This window comes from Colobus angolensis, unplaced genomic scaffold, assembly GCF_000951035.1.
Source record: "Colobus angolensis palliatus isolate OR3802 unplaced genomic scaffold, Cang.pa_1.0 Scaffold3, whole genome shotgun sequence".
Classification (NCBI taxonomy): domain Eukaryota; kingdom Metazoa; phylum Chordata; class Mammalia; order Primates; family Cercopithecidae; genus Colobus; species Colobus angolensis.
Window position 1 is genome coordinate 1,032,446 of NW_012116265.1, and position 26,463 is coordinate 1,058,908.

Sequence of the window (26,463 nt, forward strand, 5' to 3'; positions counted from 1 at the left end):
AGTGAAAATAAATGAAATGGAAAATAAAAAACAATACAAAGAATCAAAGAAATTGAAAGCTGCCTCTTTGAAAAGATCAATGCAATTGACAAACCTTTAGCTAGACTGACCAAGAAAAAAAGAGAGAAGACTCACATTACCAAAATCAGGAGCAAAACAGGGACATCACTATGAACATTACAGAAATAAAACAAACTGTTAGGGAATACTGCGAACAATTCTAACAGACAAAATTCTACAAAGGTACAAACTACCAAAACTGACTCAGAAAGGAATAGAAAATCTGAAGAGGTTTAAAACAAGATTGAAGCAGCAATTTAAAATTTTACTTAACAATTAAGATTGAAAGCTATTACAACCCTCCCCTCCCCACCTCACTGCAAAATCAGGAACAAGATGAAGATATCTGCTCTTATTCCTTCGACATTGAACTAGAGATTATAGCCAAGAAAATTAGGCAAGAAAAATAAGTAAAAGTGATTCAGATTGGAAAGAAGTAAAACTATCCCTATTTGTAGATGACATGATCCTGCATATAGAAAACTCTAAGGAACCCATAAAAAACTATTAGAACTAATAAACAAGTTCAGCCAATTTGTAAGATACGTAATAAATATACAAAATTCAGTTGTGTTTTTATACATTAACAATCCAAAAATAAAATTAAGAAAACAATTCCATGTACAATGCCATCAAAAATTTTAAAGACCTAACATTTATGCAACAAAAGTAGTAGAGGATTTGTATGCTGAAAACTACCAAACATCACTGGAAGAAATTAAAGAAGACCTAAATAAATAAGAAGAAATTATGTTTATGAATTGGAAGACTTAAAATGGTAAAGACGGTAATATTCCCCAAACTTATGTATACATTCAATGCAATCCCTATCAAAATCCCAGGTAGCTGAGCAGAAATTGACAAGCTGAGCCTAAAATTCATATGAAAATATAAGGAACCCCAAATAGCCAAAACAATCTTGAAGAAAAAAAACAAAGCTGGGAAATTTACACACTGTGATTTTAAAACTTCGTACAAAGCTACAGTAATCAGGAGAGACTGCTACTGGAAGAATGAAATAAAATTCTGAGTCCAGAAATAAACCCAGATATTTAAGTGTTTATTTATGGACTCAACATTTACTGGCATAAGAATGAAATCAAATTTTGAATCCAGAAATAAACCCAGGCATTTAATATCTTGATATTTGACAAGAGTATCAAGACAATTCAATAGGAAAACAATAATCTTTTCAACAAATGATGCAGAGACAGCTGGATACCCATAGGCAAAAGAATGACACTGGTGCTTTATCTTATACCATACACAAAAATTAAATAAAAAATGATTAAGACCTAAATATAAGATCTACAACTATAAAACAACATGAGCATAACTCTTTATGGCCTTGGATTGGGCTATGATTTCTTAAATGACACCAAAATCACACGCAACAAAAGAATAAGTAAATTATATTTTATCAAAATTAAAAACTTTTGTGATTCATAGAATACTATTAAGAAAGCAAGGCTGGGGCTGGGCATAGTGGCTCATGTCTGTAATCTCAGCACTTTGGAAGGCCAAGATGGGGAGATCACCTGAGGGTGGGAGTTCAAGACCAGCCTGGCCAACATGCTGAAACCCCATCTCTACTAAAAATACAAAAATAACCAGGTGTGGTGGTGCATGCCTGTAATCCCAGCTACTTGGGAGGCTGAAGCAGGATAATCACTTGAACCCAGAAGGCAGAGGTTGCAGTGAGCTGAGATCACACCACTGCACTCCAGCCCGGGAGACAGAGCAAGGCTGTGTCAAAAAAAAAAAGAAAGGAAGTAAGTAAGTAAGTAAGGAAGGAAGGAAGGAAGGAAGGAAGGAGGGAAGGGAGGGAGGGAGGGAGAGAGGAGAAAGGCTGGGCACAGTGGCTCATGCCCATAATCCTGTACTTTGGGAGGCCAAGGCGAGAGGACTGGTTGAGGTCAGGAGTTCAAGACCAGCCTGGGCAACATAGTGAGCCCTCATCTCTACAAAAATACAAAAACTAGCTGGGCATGATGGCCTTTTAGTCTCAGCTACTTGGGAGGCTGAGGTGGGAGGATTGCTCTAGCCTGGGAGTTGGAGGCTGCAGTGAGCTGTGATTGCCATTGCACTGGGCAACAGAGTGAGGCCTTGTCTGGAAAAACAAAACAACAATAACAAAAATGAAAAAAAAGGAAAAGATAGACTGTGAAAATACTACCTATTGAACGGAAAAAAATATTTTGCAAATAATATATCTGATAAGGGTCTATTGTCCAAAATATATCCAAAATATTATCTAAAAACTCTTACTACTCAACAATTTAAAAAACCCAATTTTCTTAAAAAAGGCAAAGTGAATGGGCAGTTCTCCAAAGAAAATGGTCATTAGGAAAATGTAACTCAAGACGATTTCACAGCCACAAGTATTACTAGAATAAAAAAGATAAATAACAAGTATTGGTGAGGGTGCGGGAAAATAGGGACCTTCATACATTGCTGATAGGAATGTAAAATGGTTCAGCTGCTTTGGAAAACAGTCTGACAGTTTCTCAAAGAGTTTGACCCAGAAATTCTACTCCTAGTTCTACCCAAAAGGAATGAAAACATATGTCCACACAAAAACTTTTACTCAAATGTTCACAGCAGTATTATTTATAATAGCAAAAAATGAAAACAACCCAAATATTAACCAAGTGATGAACAGATAAACCAAATGTGGTATATAAATACAAAGGAATAATATTCAACCATAAAAAGGAACACAGTACTGATACATGGTACCACACGGACAAATCTTGTAAACACTACACAAAGTGAAAGAAGTCAGACACAAAAGGCCATATATTGATAGATTCTATTTATATAAAATGTCAAGAATAGGAAATTCATAGAGACGGAAAGTAGATTAGTGGTTGCCAGGGGATGGAAGAGAAGAGGAATGGACAATCATGCTCATGGGACTATGAAAGTGGGACAATAAAAATATTCTAGAATTATATATTGGTGATGGCTGCACAGCTCTGTGAATATAGCAAAAACCACGAATTACAGTTTCTGAGGGTGAATTTTATGGCATATACATTATATCTCAATTTAAAAATTTGCAAAGTAGACTGGCACTAGCTGTGTTTGCTCTGTAATATTTGTGCTAGAATCTTCCTAAATCATTGAAAGTACTTTACTAAAAAGAAAAAAAAAAAATTCAGCTGCTTATAATAATTAGCCAACAGAATATGGTTAGCTTGAAATCAGCAAATCCATCGATCTCTTTCTAGATCTTTCTCTATATACACCTTTCTGTAGCTTGTAGTCCCTGCACAAATGGCCAAAAGTTTTCCTGCCTTGATTGGTTTGTCCAAAATTCCAGGCTTTTCTCCTGTGAGTCCACATCCCAACTCATCTAGGTTGCTGAGGAAGGCCTAGGGCATTTCTAGAATTGACCGAAAACTCCGTATGTAGAGGAAGAATTCGCTTTAGGGAATTGTAACCCTGGACACTTCAATGCCCAGGAACGTCTTTGAGGGTATATACAAATGCCACAGCAGAAGGATAATGCTCTCATGTTCCCAGACACCAAATTGCATGAGGTGTTTGTCTTTTTCTTGCCTAGTATGGGTTTTGCATCAGTTTCAACATCAACCCCCGTCTGGCCCCACCCAAGTGGCCGGTATCATGGCCCACCATTGTTCCCTAAGAAACAATGCTTCAACCGACCCATTCTATTGCTGTGTTTTTCAACTGTTGGATGAGATCCAGGAGAGAATGGTGAAATCAATTTAGTGAAGGGCAACCAGCATTTTCTTTTTTTTAAAAAAGGAGAAAATAGAGTTCCTGTACATAGTGAGAGTTCAATATTATTCCAGGAAACTGGTTTCCTTTTTATATTTCCAGGTACGTGTATAAAATATTCCTGTAGGTCATGGTCATAGTGTGGAAACCTTCCATTGTGCTCGTGCTGGTCTCTGTTCCATTGCTAGTGCTATGCAATCCTCTCAACCCTCAGCCTTCCATCCATTTGGTCTCTCTTCAGCCTCCCCAATGTTCTGACTCTTCTGAAAAGCTGTTAACCCTGCCAGCCCATGGTGACCTCTCCCTTCTGTAAATGCTTTGCTTTTTAAGAATTTATGAATTATTGAAACTCTACCCAAGTTGACCCCATAGCCTTACTGCTTGAATCTGCCATCTCTACCTCTCCCGGCTGGGTTGCAAACATAGCTGGTAACAGCTCCTGGTGCCTTCTGCACCAGTGTGGACCATACAATTAGCAGGAGGTGGTATTCTAACAGCCTGCTCTGCATAATTGGGTGTTTTGTTTACTGCCATGTTACCTAATTGTTCTGCATTTTGAAGCCCAGTGCTCAAAGGCCAAAGACAAGGCAAGCAATGGTAAAGCTCTGGCATCTGATTTGGTTCAAATCCAGTTGACTAGCTCATCAGCTGTGGGTCATTGGGCCAGCAGTCCTCATGAAACTCATTTCCTTACTGTAAAATGGGGGTGACAACAGTACACTGGGGACTTGGGAATATGATACTATTTGTCAATAGGAGTTCACAGAAGAGTCTCAGTAAATGGCACATCTTACCATTACTCTCAGGGCCATATATCAATACAGACACAGTTTCAGATATAGGCTGGGTGCAGTGGCTCACACCTGTAATCCTAGTGCTTTGGGAGGCCGAGGCAGGTGGATCACTTGAGGTCAGGAGTTTGAGACCAGCCTGGCCAACTGGTGAAACCCCGTCTCTACTAAAAAAATATATATATATATGTAGGCCAGGTGTGGTGGCTCACGCCTATAATCCCAACACTTTGGAAGGCCGAGGTGGGCGGATCACCTGAGGTCGGGAGTTTGAGACCAGCCTGACCCACAGGGAGAAACCCCATCTCTACTAAAAATACAAAATTAGCTGGGTTTGGTGGTGCATGCCTATAATCCCAGCTACTTGGGAAGGCTGAGGCAGGAGAATCGCTTGAACCTGGGAGGCGGAGGTTGTGGTGAGCCAAGATCGTGCCATTGCACTCCAGCCTGGGCAACAAGAGCAAAACTCCATCTCAAAAAAAAAAAAAAAAAAAATATACACACACACACACACACACATATACATATACACAAAAATTAGCCAAGCGTGGTGGCGGGTGCCTGTAATCCCAGCTACTTGGGAGGCTGAGGCAGGAGAATCTCTTGAACCCAGGAGGTGGAGGTTGCAGTGAGCCGAGATCATATCATTGCACTCCAGCCTGGGCGATAGAGCGAGACTCTGTCTCAAAAGAAAACAACAACAAAACAAACATGGCATGGAGCTGTCAGCCCAAAGCTCTCAATGTCTGGCTTGGAAGAAAGTCACTTGTATGAGTTCTGAAGCTAGACTGGAAGCCCCTTGCAGGCAGGGGCCTGCTGGATTCTTGCACGGCTGTGGAAGACAGCAGAGCCCCCAGCCCAGCCCCTGACCCATGGCAGAACTCAACACATATTAAATGCATGGGAGGCTATAAGGGCTCCCTCAGAATCAGGAAAAGATAATCTGAACATAACATGTTTTTAAAACCCCACATAATGAATGTGATCATCACCATTTGAAAGCTCATTAGCAGCAAAGAAGCCCCACATAATATGCTGATAAAGTTAGATATTTCCTGAACTTATACCAAGGGACCAGATGACCAGGAAATATGACTGGAATGGAAAAGTTAGAGAACCCAGTTGCACTCGATCAAGGTAAAGAGGCATGGACAGCCTTGAAAACTGTCCCAGGCTTTGATGGTGCCTACAGAGGTGCCTGGGTACAAGAATTCTGATTCAGTAAGAATCCCAGGACACCTCTGGCAGAACCAGCCCAGCTCCCCTGATGAGGGGATATTTTCTCCCAGGCACGTTTCTGCTCCTGCCTGTGACTAGCCCAAGGGTAGTTCTAATCAGACTGAGTCAGTCAGAGCCTGTCCCTGAGGATGCTGAAATTGGAACCAATTTCAACATGTGCATGTGGCTAAAACTGTGAAATCAGGAGAGGAGAGGCAGAGGCAGCAGGTCTGAGGGGCAGGAGATGAATGAGGGACAGAGATGAGCATGGGGAGATAGGGGCTGTCCAATCACATTTCCTGGTTCCAGTTGTCCTCAGACTCATCCACACCTCTGCCCTGGCTCCAGGAAACACCTCTGTATCTTTCTCATAAAGTCTCCTTTCCTGCTGAAACCAAGATCTAGCTAATTTTTGATACTTGTAACCAGAGAGTCCTAAGCAATAGAGTTATGAAGACAGAAACAGCAGGGCAGCAGGGAGAGGCTCTTCAGTCCATGCTAGCCAAGAGCATCTCGCTCCTTGATTTAATTCTGAGCTCATCATGCAACCTCCTGCCCCAGGATTCGGTCTCCCAAGCAGACTTGCCCACCAGGCTGGGCCTTGGCCTCCTCATCCTCCAAATGAGAGACTGAGACTAAACCAGCTGTTCTCAAAACCAACTGAACAGCCACATCACCTGGGGGGCTTGTTCACACACAGATTTCTGAGTCCTAGCAACATCCTGAAGGTTCTGCTTTCAAGTCCTCAAGTCCTAAGTTCATGCTCAAATGCACACTGTTTGCCAAACCCACATCTAATGTGTTTTTAAATGTAGCCAGAATTTGTTTTAATCGGGTATGGTAAGACACAGAGGTATAGAAATGATGGTCATGGAAAAAAAAAAGGTTTTGTACTCACAAAAACTAGAAACAGGAGGCAGGGTGTGCCACATGGGGCCACATGAGGAAGCACCAGTGCTGGTGAGAAGGCACAAGGAGTGAGAGGCAAGCGTGGGCAAAAGCCTTTATTGTGGCTTCCACGGGGCAAGGGAGGGTGAGTATGCAGCCTTAGAACTGAGTAACTTCTACAGGCTGCTGGGAATGTCAACTAGGACAATCACTACGGAAAACAGTGTGGAGATTCCTTAAAGAACAAAAAGTAGATCTACCATTTCATCCAGCAATCCTACTCCTGAGTATCTACTCAGAGGAAAAGAAGTCATTATATGAAAAAGCTACTTATATACAGATGTTTATGGCAGCACAATTTGCAATTGCAAAAATGTGGAACCAGCCCAAATGCTCATCAATTAATGGGTGGATAAAGAAACTGTGGTGTGTATATATATATATACACACACACACACACACACACATACATGTATGTATATATGTGTATACATATATATATATATATATATATGATGGAATACTACTCAGTCATAAAAAGGAATGAATTAATGGCATTCACAGCAACCTGGATGGGATTGGGGACTATTATTTTAAGTGAAGTAACTCAGGAATGGAAACCAAACATCATATGTTCTCATAAGTGGGAGCTAAGCTATGAGGATCCAAAGGCGTAAGAATGATACAGTGGACTTTGGGGCCTCGGGGGGAAAGGGTGGGAAGGGGTGAGGGATAAAAGATGACAAATTGCAGTATATACTGCGTGGGTGATGGGTGCACCAAAATCTCACAAATCACTACTAAAGAACTTTCTCATGTAACCAAATACCACCTGTTCCCCCACAACTTATGGAAATGAAACATTTTTAAAAAGAGAACTGAATAACTTCAGGGAGCTCTGGGGCTGAACCTGGTTGTCTGTACCTTGCCCTGGGATGACTAAGGCAGAGAGGAATGTTGCCTCCTAGAGTATAAGAGCCAGATGGAGGAGGCAGTTCAGAGTACAGCTTTGGATTGATTGTTTTGCACATGAAAGTCATGCTCCCAGCAGGCAGCCGTTTGTTATCTACAAGAACTCAAGGGCCCTGGGAAGGGCGGTTTCTCCCCAGGCAGGGAGGCCTCAGATACCAGAGCATCAAGAATACAGAAAATAAGAACACAGACTTAAAACCTACTGTTAACTTCATAAAGTGACTTTCAGGTCTATACATCAGCCAACTGAGAGCTTTGCTAATGTGAACTGGTCTCTCAAGATTTGGGGCAATTCTAGGTTGTAGAGGGCATTCATTGTTCTCATCTGGCTAGCATCCATTCCCCTTTAATGGTAACAGCACGCCAATTTTCCTTTAGGGAATCAACCCTCTATTCCACATTAAATTCATGTAGTTTAGACAGGGCGGACTCCCCTCCTTGATGTCTGGGTGGGCATGAGGGTCAAGCTTGGCTAATCATGTATGCCATAATATTTGGTGTGTTCATTCCCCAGGCTAGCAACTATTGTAGGTACTGGCACTCCAACACAGGACTTCCAGACCTCCTGGTATTATGGGGTTACATAGGCTCTGGGTTGGCTGTGTAATATAACAAGGGTCAACCTTCAGAATTCTGCCAAGAATCACTGCCTCTAATACCCATTGCCCTTTCCTCCTTACTAACAGAACTCTCTTTTCCTTGAGACTGTAAGTTCCCAGCTAAAAATCTTAATATCCTAGGCTTCCTTGCAGGTAGGGGTGGCTATGGACAGTTCTGGACAATGAGATGCAAATTAAAGTCTACTTGGTGGAGCTTCCAGGAAAGTCATTTTCTTCTGGATAAGGAGAATGAGGCCCAGTAGTATGAGGCTCCTGCCCTTTGTCCTCCTTGTCCCTGCCAGGAGCAGGGAGTCACTGGAGCTGCAGAGGCCAGTGGGCAACCTCGGGGACAAAAGCCACCAACTGAGTATGGACAACAGTAATGGGATACTGATGACAGAGCTGCAGGATTCCCTACTCTCAGGACTTCTTGTTACATGAGAAAAAATAAAATCCTTGAGTGTAAGGCTCTGTCACTTGAGTTTTCTGTTACATGCAACTGAATGCAATCCTTAACTTAAGAGACAGAGGCACCATCTGTGCATGGGGCTAACCCAGTGGGATGTAAGCTTAGATGGAGGAAAGCCAACACAGGGATAAAGCCAACCCAGGGGAAAGCAATGCAGAGAGAGGGATGGTGTCTTGTCGTTTCCTCTGAACCCTGGGTCCAGCCTTGCCAGAAGGCAGACTTCCTCAGGGAACCTGCCACCATGTGAACTTTTTGGCTTAAACCAGCCTGAATAGGGGTTCTTTAACATTAGGGGTCTAGACTAATTCATGTGTGAAATAATACAGTTTTGGGAGCTGCAGAGGTGATGGGACAATGTCTATACTGATGGACATTCCTCCCTACACTACTGGAAACCTCTCCTGGCCCCCAACTTCCATCTCGTTGGGTGCAATATTGGAGTGAAATGTTCAACACAGACTCTGATTGACACACAAACATCAACAAGAGAAAGGAGGGCTGCTGTCATGTCTTTTACTAAGCTCTCAGATTTCTCTTTTGAAGTAGAAAATTACAATTTAATTATGTGAAAAAAAAGTCTTGAAACGAACTGTAACAAAACAGATGGCTAATCAGACTGGAGAAAAAAAATTAAGAATAGATGCAGTTGCTGATGAAAAACCTCAAGCAAATTAATGTGGACAGTGAATGAATTCCATATTCCAATTAAGGGAGTGGTTAACCTGTGGTTTGCAGGGATGCATGCATCACTGGATGATGTAGAGTAGATTTGCATGGGCCTGGGAGCTCAGAGCACTTATATGACCTGGACAGCAGAGATTCCGAAGCAATGGTTCTCAAATTTGAGTGTAAGTCAGAATGCCCGGAAAACCTTTTAGATCACCACACTCACAATGATTTGGCAGGACTAGAGGAGAAGGGAGTTCCAAGAATTTGTGTTTCTAACAAGTTCCCAGGTGCAGTTGATGCTGACAGTCCCAGGACTACACTTTGAGAACCACCACTCTAGAATAACTCCAGTTAAAAGCAACTGAGATATAATTAACATATCATAAAATTCACCCATTTAGAATGTGCAAGCAGGCAGGTTTTAGCATATTAGAAAGTTGTGTAACTAAGACTATATAAGTCAAGAAGATTTTCATCGCCCCAGTGGAAACCCTGAGCCATTAGCGGTCATTCCCATTCCTCATCTCCTCCAGCCTCTGGTAACCACTAATTAATTTTTTGTCTCTATAGATTTATTTTGGGCGTTCCATATAAATGGAATTGTAACATGTGGGCTTTTGTGTCTGGCTTTCACTGACCATATATTTCCTAGGCTCATCCATATTGTAGCATCTATCAGTACGCCATTCCTTTTTAGGGCTGAATAATATTCTATTACATGGATATACCACATTTTGTTTATCCATTCTTCACTTAGTGGATATTTGAATTGTTTTACTTTTTGGCAGTTATGAATAATGCTGCTTTGAAATCTTGTGTATAAGTTTGTGTGTGGACATATATTTTCATCCCTCTTAAATACAGAACTAAGAGAGGAGTTGTTGGGTCATATGGTGACTCTATGTTTAACTTTTTTTTTTTGAGATAGAGTCTTGCTCTGTCACCCAGGCTGAAGTGCAGTGGCATAATCTCAGCTCACTGCAAGCTCCACCTCCTGGGTTCATGCCATTCTCCTGCCTCAGCCTCCCAAGTAGCTGGGACTACAGGCGCCCACCACCACACCCAGATAATTTTTTTGTATTTTTAGTTGAGATGGGGTTTCACTGTGTTAGCCAGAATGGTCTTGATCTCCTGACCTCGTGAGCTGCCTGCCTTGAACTCCCAAAGTGCTGGGATTACAGGCGTGAGCCACCGTGCCCGGCCTACATTTAACTTTTTGAGGAATTGTCAGGCTGTTTTCCAAAGCAGCAGCGCTATTTACATTTCCACCAGCAATGTATGAGGGCTCCAATTTTCCCATCTCCTCACCAATATTTGTTATTGTCTACCTTTTCTGGATTATACCCATTCTAGTGGGTGTGAAATGGCATCTTATCATGATATCTCATTTAGATTTGCATTTCTCTAATGAATGTGAGCATCTTTGCATACCCTTATTAGCCATTTGTATAATCTGCTTTGGAGAAATGTCTATTCAAATCTTTTGTCCATTTTCAAACTGGATTGTCTTTTATTGTTAAGTCACACACACACACACATACACACACACACACACGTTACATGATTTGCAAATGTTTTCTCCCATTCTGTGGTTACAAACTGTTGGCTAATGCAAGGTCACAAATATGTATACTTATGTTTTCCTCTAAGAGTTTTATATTTTTAGCTATTATATTTAGGTTTTTGTTTCATATTGAGTTGACTTTTGTATATGGTGAGCAGTAGGGGTCAGACTTCTTTTCAGTGTGGTTATCCAGTTGTCCTAGCACCATTTGTTGAAAAGACTATTATTTCCCCTAGTGAATTGTCATTACCCTTGTCAAAAGCTAATTGGCCTGAAATGTAAAGGTGCATTTCAGGACTTCCATTTGTATTTCGTTAATCTATATGTCTATCTTTATGCCAGTGCCAGACAATCTTGATTACTCTATCTTTATAGTAAGTTTTGAAGGCAGAAGTATGAGTTCTCCAACTTTGTTCTTTTTAAAGACTGTTTTGGCTATTCTGGGCCCCCTGCATTTCCATATGAATTTTAGGATCAGCTTGTTGGTTTCTGCAAAAAAGTCAGCTGGGGTTTTGATAAGGATTGCATTAAATCTGATCAATCTGAGGACTATTATCATTTTTAAAACATTAAGTCTTCTAACCCTTGAACACAGGACATCTTTCCATTTATTTGATTGTCTTTAATTTCTTTCTACAATGTTTTGTAATTCAGTATACAAGTCTTGTACTGCTTTTGCTAAATTTACTCCTATTTTATTCTTTTAAATGCTATTGTAAATGGGATCCTTTAATATCATTTTCAGATTGTTAATGACTAAGGTGTTAAAATACAACTGAGTTGTATATATTGATCTTGTATCCTGCATGTTTATTAACTCTAATAGTGTTATTTTTGTGTGGATTCCTTAGGATTTTCTATACACAAGATTATGTCATCCATGAATTCAGAAAGTTTTACTGCTTCCTGTCTCATCTGGGTGCCTGTTTCCTTTTCCTGCCTATTTTCCCTGGCTAGAGTCCTCAGCATAATATTGAATAGAAGCGACGAGGCACTACGTCCAGCAGGGCTGGGGGATGCTGGGTTTTGCTGCAGCATCAGCACAGCCCTGGAAACTTATTTTTAAAAGCCCCCCTTATAGCATAAGGAAGCTTGTGTGGGCTTCTGTGCCGGCCTGTGAAGATCTGTTGGGTGGGCTTCTGTGATGGCCTGTGAAGATCTGCTGGGGGGGCTTCTGTGCTGGCCTATGAAGATCCATTGGGTGGGCTTCTGTCACTGGTATTCTGTTCAGGACCCTGATACATGGTCCTAGGCAGGCCTTTACCTTCTACTTCTCCTCCCAGCACATGCGGCACTGTGCTGGCCTGGCTGGAGGGGCAACATGGAGTGAATTTCTAGGGCAAGTGGCCTGGATGGTTCTGTTTGGTTGACACTGTCCTTTGGGCAAGTCACTGCCCCTGTCTGCCCCTCAGCTTCCCACCTTGGAATATAAGAAAACTAGTCTAAAAATTCCCAAGACCCACTTTTAACTCTTGTTTTGCTCCTGATCTTAGGGGAAAGCTTTTAGTCTTTCACCATTAAGTATGATGTTAGCTTTGGGGTTTTTGTTGAGGCCATTAGTCAGGTTGATGAAGTTTCCTTCTATTCCTAAATTTGTGAGTGTTTTTTAATCAACAAAATATGTTGGATTTTGTCAAGTGCTTTTTCTGTGTCTATTGGGATGATCATGTGCTTTTATCCTTTACTCTAACAATGTAGTATATATCACATTAATCGGTCTTTGTATATTGAACCAACCTTGCATTCTTGCAATAAATCCCACTTGGTGAACTCCATTTTATAAAAAGGAAAACCAAGTTCCATGAAGGTTAATGAACTACCTAAAATCTCACATAAGATTAGTAGCAGAGCCACAAACAGATCCTGCTGCCTCAGTCAGGGGCCTCTGTGCTCGCCTTTGTGGGGAGGGAGAAGATGCAGGTGGATGTTGGAGCACCATCAAGACTGGATTATGAATGACCACCTCACCATTGACCAACATTTGTGTTGTGCCTCACATCTCAGAGGTTGTTTTCACAAATACTCTCTTTGTTCCTCATATGAGCATTGGGGGGTATTTTTCCTATTTCACAGGTAAATAAACTGAAGTTTGGTGAAATTCAGTGACTAACTGAAGCATCATAGACAATGGGAGATAGTACCAGGTCTCGAATGCACGTCTTCAGAGTCTAAATCCTGGGTCCTCTGTACCGTACAGCTTGTTTGCCCTCTGAACCTTAAGATTTCAGGGCCCATGGAAGTCCCTCTGCTACTTACCAGTGGGCAGGTGTCAACTTTCAGATTAAAGCCCCATACTTTTAGCTCACAGATTTGATCTAAACAGAAAAATCCTCCTATGTTTATGTGAATCACTGAAGTTTTTTCAGTCTCTTCTTCCTTGGGGTGAATAAGCTTTAGAATCAGTAATTTTTGGTATTTTTATTATTTTTTTGTACCATTAAATTTAGATTTATTAAATTGGTTGCCTTTTAAAGGGTACTGCAGCTTTGTGGTAAACAGTAAGCTAGGTACCCAGGTTCAAATCCCAGCTCTGACATATGCCAGCATTAGGAAAGCACTTAGTCTCTCTGTATCTCAGTTTTCTCATCCATAAAATAGGGATAACAAGAATCTCCACCCCACTGTGCTACTGTGGACTGAAAATGAGCCAACAAACATGAAGTGTTTAGAATAGTGCTTGGTGCAGAGTCAGCACTCTGGTTCTAGCTACTGCTGATATTAACCATGTTAACTTCTGCTTGCTGAGTACCTACTATTGTCAGCACTGGGTTGAGTTGTTTTACAGAGACTAGAAAAACTCAGAGAGGTCAGGTAACTTGTCCAAGGTCACACAGCTAGAAGTGGCAGACTCAGGACTCAATTCTATGGGCATCCAATGCTAAGGCCTCTTAGCGACACTGTCCTACCTCCTGCAGGGCAGGTTTTGATGACCCTCAGGGCATTAGAGGGGCAAAGACAAGCCCAGTAGAAAGCAGAAGAGGTCAAGTCCTGCTGCTGAACTGAGCTGTCACACTGAGGTTTGTGGGGAAGGGGAAGAAAGAAAGGGATGATGTGAGGAAAAACATCAGGCATCAGCAAAGTCAGAGGCAGGCCCAGCTGAGTGTCACACACACGTGTAGGTTGTCTGGGCTGGGGGTGGTGCAGAGATACCAAAGGCCCAGGAAGAGATGCCTCCCTGGCAGCACTGCATAAAGGCCCGGAGAGCTCTCAGGGGTCATGGGGGGGCCTTCCCAAGGGAGGCAGCCTTGGCTGTCCCTCTCACACAGGCACAGTCAAGCGACACGGGAACCCTGTGTATGCCTCCTCACTGAAGCAGCTGCCCTCATGTGGAGGGAAGGAGCGGAGCTACAGACCAGGCTCTGTCAGTCAAGGGAGAAGCCAGGCCCCGAGTTCCGTTGGCTCGTGCCTATCCCAGGGACCCCATCCCAGGGACCCTCGGCCCAGCACTGCAGATACTCCCATAGCCCCCACCCTGAGGCTCTGTGGCTGCTTCAGCACTGGATGTACATGGGTCCCAGAGCTGGAAGGATGTCAGGGTTGGTGCACCAGCTCCCTCATTCTAAAGATGACCTGAAGTTAAGGCCCACTTGGCATCTCACTGCAGGGATCTCAAGGCTTCTGACAAAGTTGTCCTGTCCCATCACTCTTGACAGTGTGGCAGCAGGGGGGCCATTAATCTCTCCGGGCCTCCACGTCCTCACCTGTGAGACAGTGATAACTGTCCCTGCCCACCCACTTCAAGGACTCCTGGACAGATGAAAGAAATGCAAAAAGCACCAAGCATATTGCCCTGCCTCTGAAGGCCTCACCTTGAATTTGGAGGCCCTGGGGAGCATTAAACTGAGGCCACATCAGAGAGACACCAACAGAATCAGGGAACACGTTATTGGGGCTCCACCCTGCTGGCAAGTCTTCCCTGCTGAGCCTTCAGGAAAACCACCAATGGCAGGGTGACGCCGTCCGGGTTCCCTGTGTCTGCACACCACACAGCCCCAGCAGCCAGCCTCCTCCCTCCCTTTCCTTCCGGCTGCCCTGTGCATTCCAGCACCGACGCTCCAACTCAGGACCCGGCCCTCCTGGCCAAAGTCAACAGAGGAAGCAGTCAGAGGACAACTCCTTGGGGTCTGGCAGACCTGGGGTGCCAGCCCTGAGTGTGGTACCTATTCACCTTTGGGAGGCTTCTTGAGCCCCAGTTTTCTCATCTGGGAAACGGGGATACCATAAATACCAGCTACCCAGCAGGGCTGTCATGGACGCTCTAAGTACTGGATAGAAGATGCCAGGCACAGTGCTGGGGCCAGAGCAGGTGCTTGCTGGGGGACACTCTGCTGTGTAGCTGTTGGCTGGGGCCTTGCCCTCCTTCGCCTCCCCCAGGAGGGGCTCTAAAAACTGTATAGGTTTCTAGGCGGCTCTTGAGTCTGGTCCACGTGAAGACATCATTAAGATGGCTTCACTGTTTTTCTTCAGCTTCACTACAATGCCCGTGTAAGGGGACGTGTGGAGTGTGACATCCTTGGCAGCCCCCATATTCCAGCCTCCTTCCAGTGTATCTGCAGAGGCTGGAAAGCTAAAGGTGACATCTCCCAGAACTTAAAGTTCTGGATTCAAATTAGGTCTCTGATTTGAAAAGCAGAATTGCGGTGAGGCTGGACCAACCACCTTCCTGCTACTATCCAGCAGGGCTGGGGGATGCTGGGTTTTGCTGTAGCATCAGCACACCCTTGTAAACTTATTTTTTAAAGTTCCCCTTTTAGCAGAAGGAGGCTTGTGTGGGCTTCTGTTGCTGGCATGTGAAGATCTGTTGGGTGGGCTTTGTTGCTGGCATTCTTGTTCAGGACCCTGACACGTGGTCCTGGGCAGGCCTTTATCTCCCCACTCCCAGCATGTACTATATGGGCCTGGCTGGAGGGGTGGCACGGAGTGGATTTCCAGGGCAGGTGGCCTGGATGCCTGGTTCTGTCTGGTCAAGACTGTCCCTTGGGCAAGCTGCTAGTCCTCTCTGGTTCTCAGTTTCCCACTTTGGAATTTAAGAAGGCCAGTCTAAAAATTCCCAAGATCCCTCTAGTATTCAGAGACGGTTTACTGCTAACCAAAGAAAACTTAAAAGAACATTGCTTTCATTTCGATAAAAAATACTGAGCTTTCTTTTCTATGATGCTCTATTTGGTCTTTTAAAAAACCCACTCATAGCCAAAAAGTAGAAATCACTGAAATGCCCATCAACTGATGAATGGATAAAATGTGGCATTCATTATCCATACAATGGAATATTCAGCCATAAAAAGGAATAAAGTACCAACACATATTACAACGTGGATGGGCCTTGAAAACATCATGTTAGGTGAAGGAAGCCAGTCACAAAAGGCCACATATTGCATGATCCTCTTTATATGAAATATTCAGAAACGGTAAGTCCAAAGACATAAGAAGTCGGTTAGCGGTTGCTAGGGGGTCGGGGGAGGTGGGAAGGGCAGTTATGGGCAAGGGGTGCCTTTTGGAGTGATGGAAATGTTCTAAAACTGATGTCGACGGTGATGATGATTCCACAATTTTCTGAATATACTAAAAGCCGCTGAATTGTACACTTTAAAGGTATGAATTTTATGGTAAGTGAAAAAGACTTGTCATATGAAAAAATAAGGACACTCAGCCAGGTTTTGTTCTAATTTGTCTGAGAACTGATACCTCTGCATGCAGAGTGACTGAAAAGGAAGCTCCTTTAAAATTCTGACCTTGACTTATGAGACAGTCAACTGAATGTGCAATTTCTCTGGTGGCTTCCAAGACCAAGGTAAGAACAAAATCATTTTCACTATAAAGTGCTGTGTGCCTCTGGGGGCCTGGAACAGATGAGAACTGTGTGTGGAGCTGCACATGTAAATGAGCCCGCAGCATCTCCAGTTCCTGCTTTCACCACTGTGCCCAGACGCTAAGAGGAAAGGACAGGAAGGCGGAGTGTTAGAGAGTTCCACTTCTTCAGTGCTGCCTTCTGAGCTTAAAAAGACCACACAGACCTCTCTCCTCCCAACCAGTGGAGCCCTCTCAAGAGCCATTTAGAACTGAAGAAGATAGGGGGTGGATGGGGAGAAAAGCTCTAAAAGCTTCCTGAAATCTTCCGATTGCCTGTTCTGGGTTTTGCTATGATAACAGAAGAGAAGGCTGGGTGGTACCATCCAAGCCCTGAAGACAGCATGTGAGATCCCAAAGGCCCTTAATTCAACCCAATTCAACACGGTTTACTCAACACCACACAAATTACTTGGCACCCTGCCCACACACTAGAAGACACTAGCATCCCAGACAGAGGCAACCAATTCCCTTACAAGCTCCCAAGAAAAGAGCAGCAAAGAGTCCCTTGGTTGCGTGATAGTGTTGTCCCCTAAGCACATCTGGGGTCTGGGGTCAGAAGGCCATTGTGTAAATCCCAGCTCTGCCCCTTCCTCCTGTATGACCCTGGGCAACTCACCCTCTCTGTGCCTCAGTTTCTTCACCTGTGAAATGGGAACAATAACATTATCCACCTCCCTAGGGTTTGAATGGGTTTAATGACTTAATATATATAAAGTACCCTGTCTCTGGGCACCTGGCTGGGCTTGGTGGCTCACGCCTGTAATCCCAGCATTTTGGGAGGCTGAGGTGGGTGGATCAGTTGAGGTCAGGAGTTTGAGACTAGCCTGGCCAACATGGTGAAACCCCATCTCTACTAAAAATACAAACATGAGCCAGGTGTGGCGGTATGCGTCTGTAATCTCAACTACTCGGGAGGCTGAGGCGAAAGAATCGCTTCAACCCGGGAAGTGGAGGTTGCAGTGAGCTGAGATTGTACCACTGCACTCCAGCCTGGAAGACAGGGCGAAAGTCCATCTCAAAAATAAATAAATAAATAAATAATAAAGCACCCTGTCTGGCCCAGAGTAAGTACTTAGTGCATTTTACCTCCTGTTACTCTTCTAAGAACTTCCAAGGGCCTGGACTTTTGTGAAACACACACTTATCCCGTAGTTTCTTCACTGAGAGGAGCCGAATTGCACTGTAGGCCGAGGGTACATATCTAAGGCCATGTGCTGGCTTCATGACAGCTCTGGGCTGGTGGTTTGGGACTCTGCTCCCGGATGGACCAGATCTTGAGGGTATTCACAGCTTGGGAAGCACAGAGTGGAAAAGCGGCTCCCTACACAATGGCTGTGTGACCCGGGAAGCTCCACAGCCTCTCTGAGCCTCAGTTTCCACCTCTATGAATGAGGATAATATTCCTCCCTCACAAAGCAACCGTGAAGATTAAGTGAAAGTGCCCGGCATGAAGAGGCAGTACTCAGCGGATAGTGTCTGGTGCTCAGGGTAGAAATCCGGCTCATTGCACCCACAGAGCCGCTGGGTGAACATGGGCAATCACTTACCGCCCTGTGCTTCCCCTTCCTTCTCTGTAAAGTGGAGATAATAAGCATCCCTACCTGGTTCCGTGGCAAGCCATGAATGAGGGGATACATGTAAAGCTCTTAGAACAGGGCATGGCACACAGACGTCCCGTGAGATCCTGCCATGAACTGAATCATTCCTCCCCTACTCGCCTCCAAATTCATATGTTGCAGTCCTAACTCCCAATATGACTGTATTTGGAGATAGAGCTTTTAGGAGGTAATTAAGGTCCTAAGAGTGGGGTCCTAATTCAACAGTGGCCTCAGAAGAAAAGGAAGAGAGAGATCTCTCTCCACATGCATGCACCAAACAAACAAACAAACAAACAAGGCGACGTGAACAAAAAGGCAGCTGTCTGCAAGTCAGGAAGAGGGACACAGAACCCAACCACGCTGGCACCCTGATCTCGGATTTGCTGCCTCTAGAAATGTGAGACAACACATTTCTGTTGTTTAAGCTGCTTCGTCGGTGGCATTCTGTTAGGACAGCCCGAGCTGACTAATATAAGAATTACAGAGCAATAGAAGAATTCTCCATTTCCTGCTTAGTGCCTGACATATGGCAAGTCCCCAGTAGCTGTTTGTTGGCTGCTATAATAACAGTGGCTACAAAGGCCAGCGTCCTGGTAAGAACAATGTGATTTCCTTACCCTTATGGGGGCAAGAGGGAGTCCTGTTCGCGGGCCAGGGTGCAGCCTCAGCAGGCTTGCAAAATCCCCCAGACTATGTGCCAGTACAAGCAGACAAGCCGTACCAGGAGCCTTTCCCAGCTGGGCTGCAGCTCAGGTCATTGCCGACCGTTTCAGGGTGGTGCCAGCACTGCAGACCACGGTTTCCATGGGAGAAATCTCCCCTTCCTCTTTTTCCCCCCACCCACACCCACCCCTGGGAGGCCTAATTACCAGCCTCTGCGGTCTAAAGTGGGAAGAGTTTGCCTATATTGGGCGTCCACCTGTAAATCCACCATCAGGCCAGGTGGGCACTGAAGCCAGGTCCCATTGATGCTGTTGGCCTCTACCCTGGCAATCCCAGCGACCCCTCATCTGGGTCTCGCGAGGAGGGAGCAGGCTGTGGCCTTCCACCTCCCCACTTATCAGCTGTACGCTGATAGGGGCGGAGACAATGTATACAGCACATCGTGTGGTCATCTGCTCAGATTTGCTCTGCAAGCCTGGAAGCTCCCAGAGGGCAGGGACCATGGCTGTCCTGTTCCTACCGGATCCCCAAAGCCCAGGATAGAGCCTGGGCCCTAACTATTTACTGACTGAGAGGATCATCTTTTGCAAACTGCGTGAAGCTCAGACCTGGGACATAATAGGTGCTTGGTACATGGTAATTCCCTCTCCTTGAGCCCTGGAATGACCGATCGTCCCAGGCTCCCAGGGATTCTGGAATCTATGACCTTTCCAGAACACTGTAGTCCCAAAAGGAGAGGGTAACAGAAGCCACACGGTTAAAGCACACTAGGATTCACACTAACATTTGCTGAGCACCTACTGTGTGCCAGACATGGTGCACAGATCTTGACTAAAGTATCTGATTTGCTACTCAGATCAACCCCAGCAGGTAGATGCCATCACCCGCCACTTTGTGGATGAGGAATGGAGGTTTAGGGAGGTGAAGGAGCTTGCCCAGACTCACCCTGCTGGTGAGTGGCAGAACTGGGATTTGAACCCAGGACTGCTGGACTCCACAGCTGGACTCCCAGCTTGTCCTTCGCAACACACAAGAGCTGCACATCAGCACGAGGCTAGACTCATTCCTTGACACCCAAAGCTAGGCTGGTTCTGACTTCCCTAGCAGGGTGGCTTCTCCCTCTTCCTGTGGCCCCTGGCCCTGTGATTCCTCCCCTGGTCCTATGATTCCTTCCAGCGCCCCAGCTTTGGAAAACACTAACTCCATCCACCCTTAAGAAACACCCTCAAAGCCATCCTGCAGCCCCAGGCCACTGTGAAACCAGAACAAGGGGTGGGTGGGGTGAGGTGGGTGGTGGCAGGGCCGGGAGCTGGATACAGGGCATTTCTGTGGGGGGCGGAGTCTCACTGACTTGTTCCAATTTCCTGTTAACCTCTGCCCACCCCGGGCCTCAATTTTCCTAGGCAGCTGTATACACCTAAACGAGCAGCAGCTGTACAACTCCGTTCCCACCCCCTGCTCCTCACAGGGGAAAGGGAGGAAGGAGAAAAGGAAGCCGCTTGTGGTTTCCAGGGACAACAACTGGAAACACATCCGCAGACACACAAAGGAGGTTTCCCCTGGGATGCAGGAAACTGAGGCCTGTTCCTGAGGGCAGGGAGGACGCTCGCTCAGAGGAAGCGTGCTGAACTTGGCTCAGGGATGCACTGAGCCCAGGGGAATAGCCTGGAACCTCTGGCTTGAGGAAGAAGGCAGGCCATTATATAGCAGGAAGTCCTGCCCCCAAGCAAGGGCAGGGCCCCTCAGAGGAGGACTCAGGGGTGCAGAGAACCTGGGAGCCGGGAGGACCCAGGAGCCATCTCGTTCCAGTCCTTGCAAGCCAGCTGCATTCTAAGCCCCGGACCCTGGGAAGTGACCTGTCCGGAGTCCACACAGCCACTTCTCTACGGAGCAGCAGCTCCCAGTACAAGGACAAGGCGAAGGCGTGGCTGGTCCGGGGTCCTCCCTTCACAATCCTGTCAAACTCTGGGCTTAAGGAATAGGAAGATGAGGCATCCTTACCCATGGCTGACCTGCTTAGGTAAGGATGACCAAAAAGGGCACATCCCTTCCCCTGGTTTTCCTGCAGCGCCTGGATAGTGGACAGCCTCGATACCAGGATTCAGGTGAAGTGGCCAGTGTGGGGCAGTGGTAGCTGTGGTCCCCTCAGGCCCCACATCTGCAAAATGGGGATTCTGCCACCCACCTCATGGGGTGGAGAAGGGGCACATAGAACTCTCCAGACGGCAAGTCGCTCCTCCTCGCCCCACCCCTCATAAGCTTGGCTGTTTCCTGGACTGTGGTTGCATCTCCCTCAATGCAGCCTGCTCTGGCACTCTGGTCCTCCCTGACATCCAGTCTCCAGGCCCAAAGGAACCGAAATTCCTTCAGTGACTGCAGCTCTGACCTTTCCCCAGTCCCCGGGGGGCACAGGAGGGAAAGTGAGCTGGGGGTGCAATAACGTGCAAATGTAATGGGTACCCAGGGCTTGAATCACGGCCTGTGCCTCAACCTTCTGTGAAGACAGGGCCCGTCCTGGTTCATCACCATGAGCTGGTTCTATGGGAGGACACATTGCCCTCCCAGCGCCCTGCCATGTAGAAATCTTCCCTCACTTGGTGCATCCAAACAGGTAACTGGGAAGCGGATCTGCGATCTGAAGACCACCCCTCCTGCTCTCCATGTCCCACACACAGCCCTGGTGTCTGAGTTGACCCAAGCATGGCGTGACCTCTCTCCCCACCAGCCAGACTGGCTGAGCAGGGCCCTTCTTCCCCACAGAGCATGTGGGCAGGTGTGCGGGCGTGCCAGGGAAGCGTTTGAGACGGGCTGAGACACCAATCCCCTCGGCCTTCTGGTCAGCAGAGGAGACCTGGGAGGCCTGAACCCTGGGGCTGGGCTCCTCTGTGACCTTAGTCAGAGAACACATTTCATTTTCTGAGCCCGCCCTGAGTGTGAATAAAGCCTGAGAGGTGTTGGCCAGCAATTCTGAACCCAGCCAGGTCCCAGGAAGCAAAGGGAGAGGGATTGAAAATGCAGATCCCCAGGTCCTGCAGGCTCCAGGCTCTGGAATGTTCAGGTTGAGAACCAGGCCTGGCATTTTGGGAAGAGCCCCTGGGTAGCTGCGATGAGCATGCCCTGGAATCTCTGTAACTCAGAGAATCTCTCTAACCCAGAAACTCCAGGGAAGCTCCGTGATCCTAAATGAAGCCTGTATCTTCATGCCGAAGCATGAAAGCAGGGGGCAGGGCACCCTAGCCTGCCAGGCCCACACAACCTACTGCAGCAGGTGTCCCATCATGACGGAACAAGAGGCAGGACAGCCTCTGGCCCTCCAGAGTCACCTCCCAAATCAGGTGCTCGGTGAGCCTGATGTTAAACACAGAATTCTTTTCAGAAAACATCAAATTCTAGACTTGAAAGTTCTGGAATCTTGCCTTCTTTCAGGTTGGTGGACACCAGGAAAAGCGCCTCCAAGAATGGGGCCAAACAGCTTAGCTCAGGCCTTTGTTTCCCACTGAGGACTTCAGAGGACCTCACAGAAGACCTAGTTAAAGACGAAGGCAGACGGGGTGGGTCCTGGGATCCTCCTGCACAGGAATACCTGGATTCATTCATTTGACAGATACCTACTAAGCCCCTACTATGTGGCCAGTCTTGGGTACTGGGGATGCAGATAAATGCAGTAGACAGAGGTACCTGCTTTGTGGAGCTGACAGTTTAGTGGGGGCAAGAGACACAAGAAACAGATAAAACATTTTAAATGTGGGAGTCCGGGAAGGTCACAGTGAAAAAGTGACATTTAAGCAGAGACCTGAAGAAGGTGAGGAAGTGAGCGTGTGGATACCTGGGGAAACTGCATTCCAGCAAAGGGCAGGTGCAAAGGTCCTGGGGCAGGTGCACACCTGGTGTGTTCTAGGAACGACAGTGAGGAGGCCGCTGTGGCTAGAGCAGGGGCCAGGAGAGGGAGAAGAACAGGAGCTGAGGTCAGCAGGAGTTGGCAGTCAGATGACACGGGCCTCGCAGTTCAGACTCCAAGTAAGACGGGAGGATCCTGGAGGGCTTGCTGCAGAGCCTCAGTCTGATTGGACTTATTTATGGGTAGGAGATATCTTCAAATACACAAGGTGTATATGACTGTCTAAGGATCATTTGTGGCCTTAGAATCTCCTGTCCCAGCAAATAAAGAGATGCATAGGCAAAATGGCCTGTTGCAAGGGCCAAGAGAGTGCAAGAATGTCCCTAAAAATAACATTGTAGACTGCTTTTCCTTAGCACAAAAGATTGACTGCCCTGAACATTTAAGTGTGGTCACTAGGGGTCACTGGTGCTCCCCAGGCCTCCAGCCACCCTGCTCTCTGGCCCAAGGTTCTTGCTGAACTTGGTAGTGCCAGCACCTCATCGCAGCTCCAATCCACACTTCAGTACTGAGGACAGACTCGTCTCCTAAGCATTCCAGTGACCTAATAGTGACCCTTTGCACCAGCCCTGTGCCGCCCTTACAGGTCCACGCCTCCATCCCGAAGACCTGGGCTTAGTCCCAATGGAGCCCCCAAAAAGTAGCCCGAGAGTCCAGCACCCCCAGAACATACCCGGCATAGAGAAGGGGGACAGGAAGGCAGCCTCCACCGGCTCTGGCTCCGGGGGTGGTGGCTGTGGTGGCGGCTGTTGCTCCTGATTCTGCTGAGGGTCTTCGGGGTTTTCCACAGGAACATTCCCGTTTTCAATGTTCTCGTGTCTCCCGTTTTGAAGCGGCTTGCTGCTCACACCGTTGGCCGAGTTGATCAGTCTCTGCCGCTGTGTGGACAGGAGGCAAGACAGGAGGCAAGGCGTGTGATAAAGCAACATGCTATTGCTATACGCTGGGTTCCTCACATGCACCCTGCTCTTACAGGTGCCTAGAACAACATCCCTGGGGACAGGTTTGCCTGAGAATCAGCCCAAGGACCTTGGAATCCTTCTAAGTGTGGTCATTTCCATTTGCAAGGTTACCAGGAAGACTTCGAGGATTTATCAGAGGGCCTGGGCCACCCCTTCCTAGTGCCAGCTGGACAACCCAGCCCATGGCACTGGTAACAGCCATCATTCAGGGCTCTCCTTGGCGACGTTCATAGCTGCCTGAAGATGGCCACAGGAAAGGCCCGCCATGCACTTTGTAATTTTTAATTTTTTAGGCACATTATACAAAATGTACACTCACTGCCGGGTGCAGTGGCTCATGCTTGTAATCCCAGCACTTTGGGAGGCCGAGGTAGGCAGATCACTTGACGTCAGGAGTTCAAGACCAGCCTGACCAACATGGTGAAACCCTGTCTCTACTAAAAATACAAAAACTAGCTGGGTGTGGTGGTGGGCCCAAGTAATCCCAGCTACTCAGGAGGCTGAGGCAGGAGAATCGCTTGAACCTGGGAGGCGGAGGTTGCAGTGAGCTGAGATCATGCCACTGTACTCCAGCCTGGGCAACAAGAGCAAGACTCTGTCCAAAAAAAAAAAAACCAAAAAGTACACTTACACTAAGTGCTCAGCTTAATGATGTTTTACATCAAGATGTACAACATTTTCAGCCCCTTCAAAGACTCCCCCCAGGCACCTTCCTAGTCTACATACCCCTACTCCAGAGGTAACCAAGGAAACCACTATGCTGACTTTTGTAAACACTGATTAGTTTTCCCTAAGCTTGAACTTCATATAAATGGAATCAAGTATTAATGTATATTTTATGACTGCCTTCTTTCAGGCAACCAGTAGCCATGAGATTCACCCAGCTTTTCGCAAGAGTCAGCAGTTTGTTATTTTTCATGACTGTGTAGTATTCTGTTATATGAATAACCCATGATATGGCTTTGCCTATTGATGGGCATTTAGATAGTTTCCCCTTTTTGGTTGTTATGAAGACTACAGCTATGCACATTTGTGTACATGTCTTTTGTGGACATACACCTTTTCAGTGTGTGTCACTGAAATTTTTAGAGCTAAAAGCATCCTGTTCAATACCCTCACATTAAGTGGGCTAGTGGCTGATGTGAGATTAAAGCTCAGAATTCCTTCCTCTGGACCTGGCTTCTCCAGCTCTCCATGCTGCCTTCCAGGTAGTTCAATCACAACATGGTGGAAGATAAAGTCTTCCCAGCAGCTTAGAACATTTAAGGCATAATAACCAGTATCTCAGCAACTTAGCAAAACCTATTCCTTTCCCGGCTATATATGCCATGAAAAATATTCCATAAACCCCAATCTCTAAATCCTTAAAAGTTGTTCAACCCTACCCACCCTCAGCACCTGGTGGGTACAATTAACACATGCATGAAAGATGGCCTGGATTCAGTCAAATTTCATCGATTCAAATTTCACTGAATTGGACCAAAATGATTCGCAATGATTCAAAGCTTTGGAAAGGTGTTTCCTTTTCTTAATATACTTTCTACAGAGAGGGCACAGTACACATGAAATCAAAGACAAATGTTTACAATATAGAACCTGTAGGCCCTGTGAAATATCGTTCTTTCATACAATCTATGTGTTAACTACTAATTATCAGCGCTCACAGTTTGAAGTTACCAACCCATCTGCTTCTCAGAGTAAGGACTTAAAATTCCAAAACAATACATGCAACAAAGCCTGGAAAAGTTGGTGAGCAATGACCCTATCTTTGCTATGCTGTTTATACATTAAATAATATTAAAATTATTATCTCTGCAAATGAGAAGTAAAAGCACCCCATTTAAACACAGCAAGAGTGAAAAGGAAGCCCCAGAGGTCACTGCTGCTCATTAGTGTCTCAGGTTTTCTTCTGGAGTTGTTCTGTCCACAGAGAACGGGTGTGAACCCATCTTTTTTGTTTTGCCCTAAATAACATTTTAAAGAAACAATCCATACTTCAGGCTGGCCTTTCTCCAATTAGTTCTACTCTAGTGCCTGACAAAATACTTAGTGAAATATCTCAGGCATGGTATTCGATTGCTGCAGGCTTTAAAATATCTCTTCAAAGGATAATCTGCTGCCTGTGGGTGATGGGCAGGCTTCTGGAAGCCCCAGGGCATCCTTCCTTAAACAGGTGCAGTGATCAGTGACACCAGGAAGAGCCCTAACAAGCCAGTGCCTCCTGCATTCAAGGCTGCTCACTTTTATGGTCCTTCAAGCAAACTCACCTCATTAATGATGATCCTGCTGGCCATCCGTAGTCGGGTCCTGGGTCCAAACTTATTGGTGATCATGATTCGTAAGCCAGCTTCGGGGAAGGTGAACTTGGGAGGGCTGGAGCTCATGATCTCGTCCACCATCACCACGGGGTTCTTGCCATACTGTGGCTTCTCCTTCACTATTGAGCACAACACCGTGATTAGTGCTGATCTCTCTGAGGACAACACCCAAGTGCTGGGGCCACTGACTTCCCCTT

At 46.0% G+C, this 26,463-nt stretch overlaps 1 protein-coding gene across 3 annotated transcripts in view; it reads right to left on the reverse strand.

Annotated features, from left to right (window-relative positions):
- Positions 1-26,463, reverse strand: part of SLC24A4 (solute carrier family 24 (sodium/potassium/calcium exchanger), member 4) — a 174,057-nt gene that overhangs the window by 15,568 nt on the left and 132,026 nt on the right. For all 3 annotated transcript variants that reach the window (XM_011949392.1, XM_011949391.1, XM_011949390.1), the window contains exons 11-12: positions 26,216-26,385; positions 23,660-23,864 (exon numbers count right to left, since the gene is read on the reverse strand). In XM_011949392.1, coding sequence (XP_011804782.1) covers positions 23,660-23,864; positions 26,216-26,385 — 375 coding nt within the window. The remainder of the gene's footprint in view (positions 1-23,659; positions 23,865-26,215; positions 26,386-26,463) is intronic.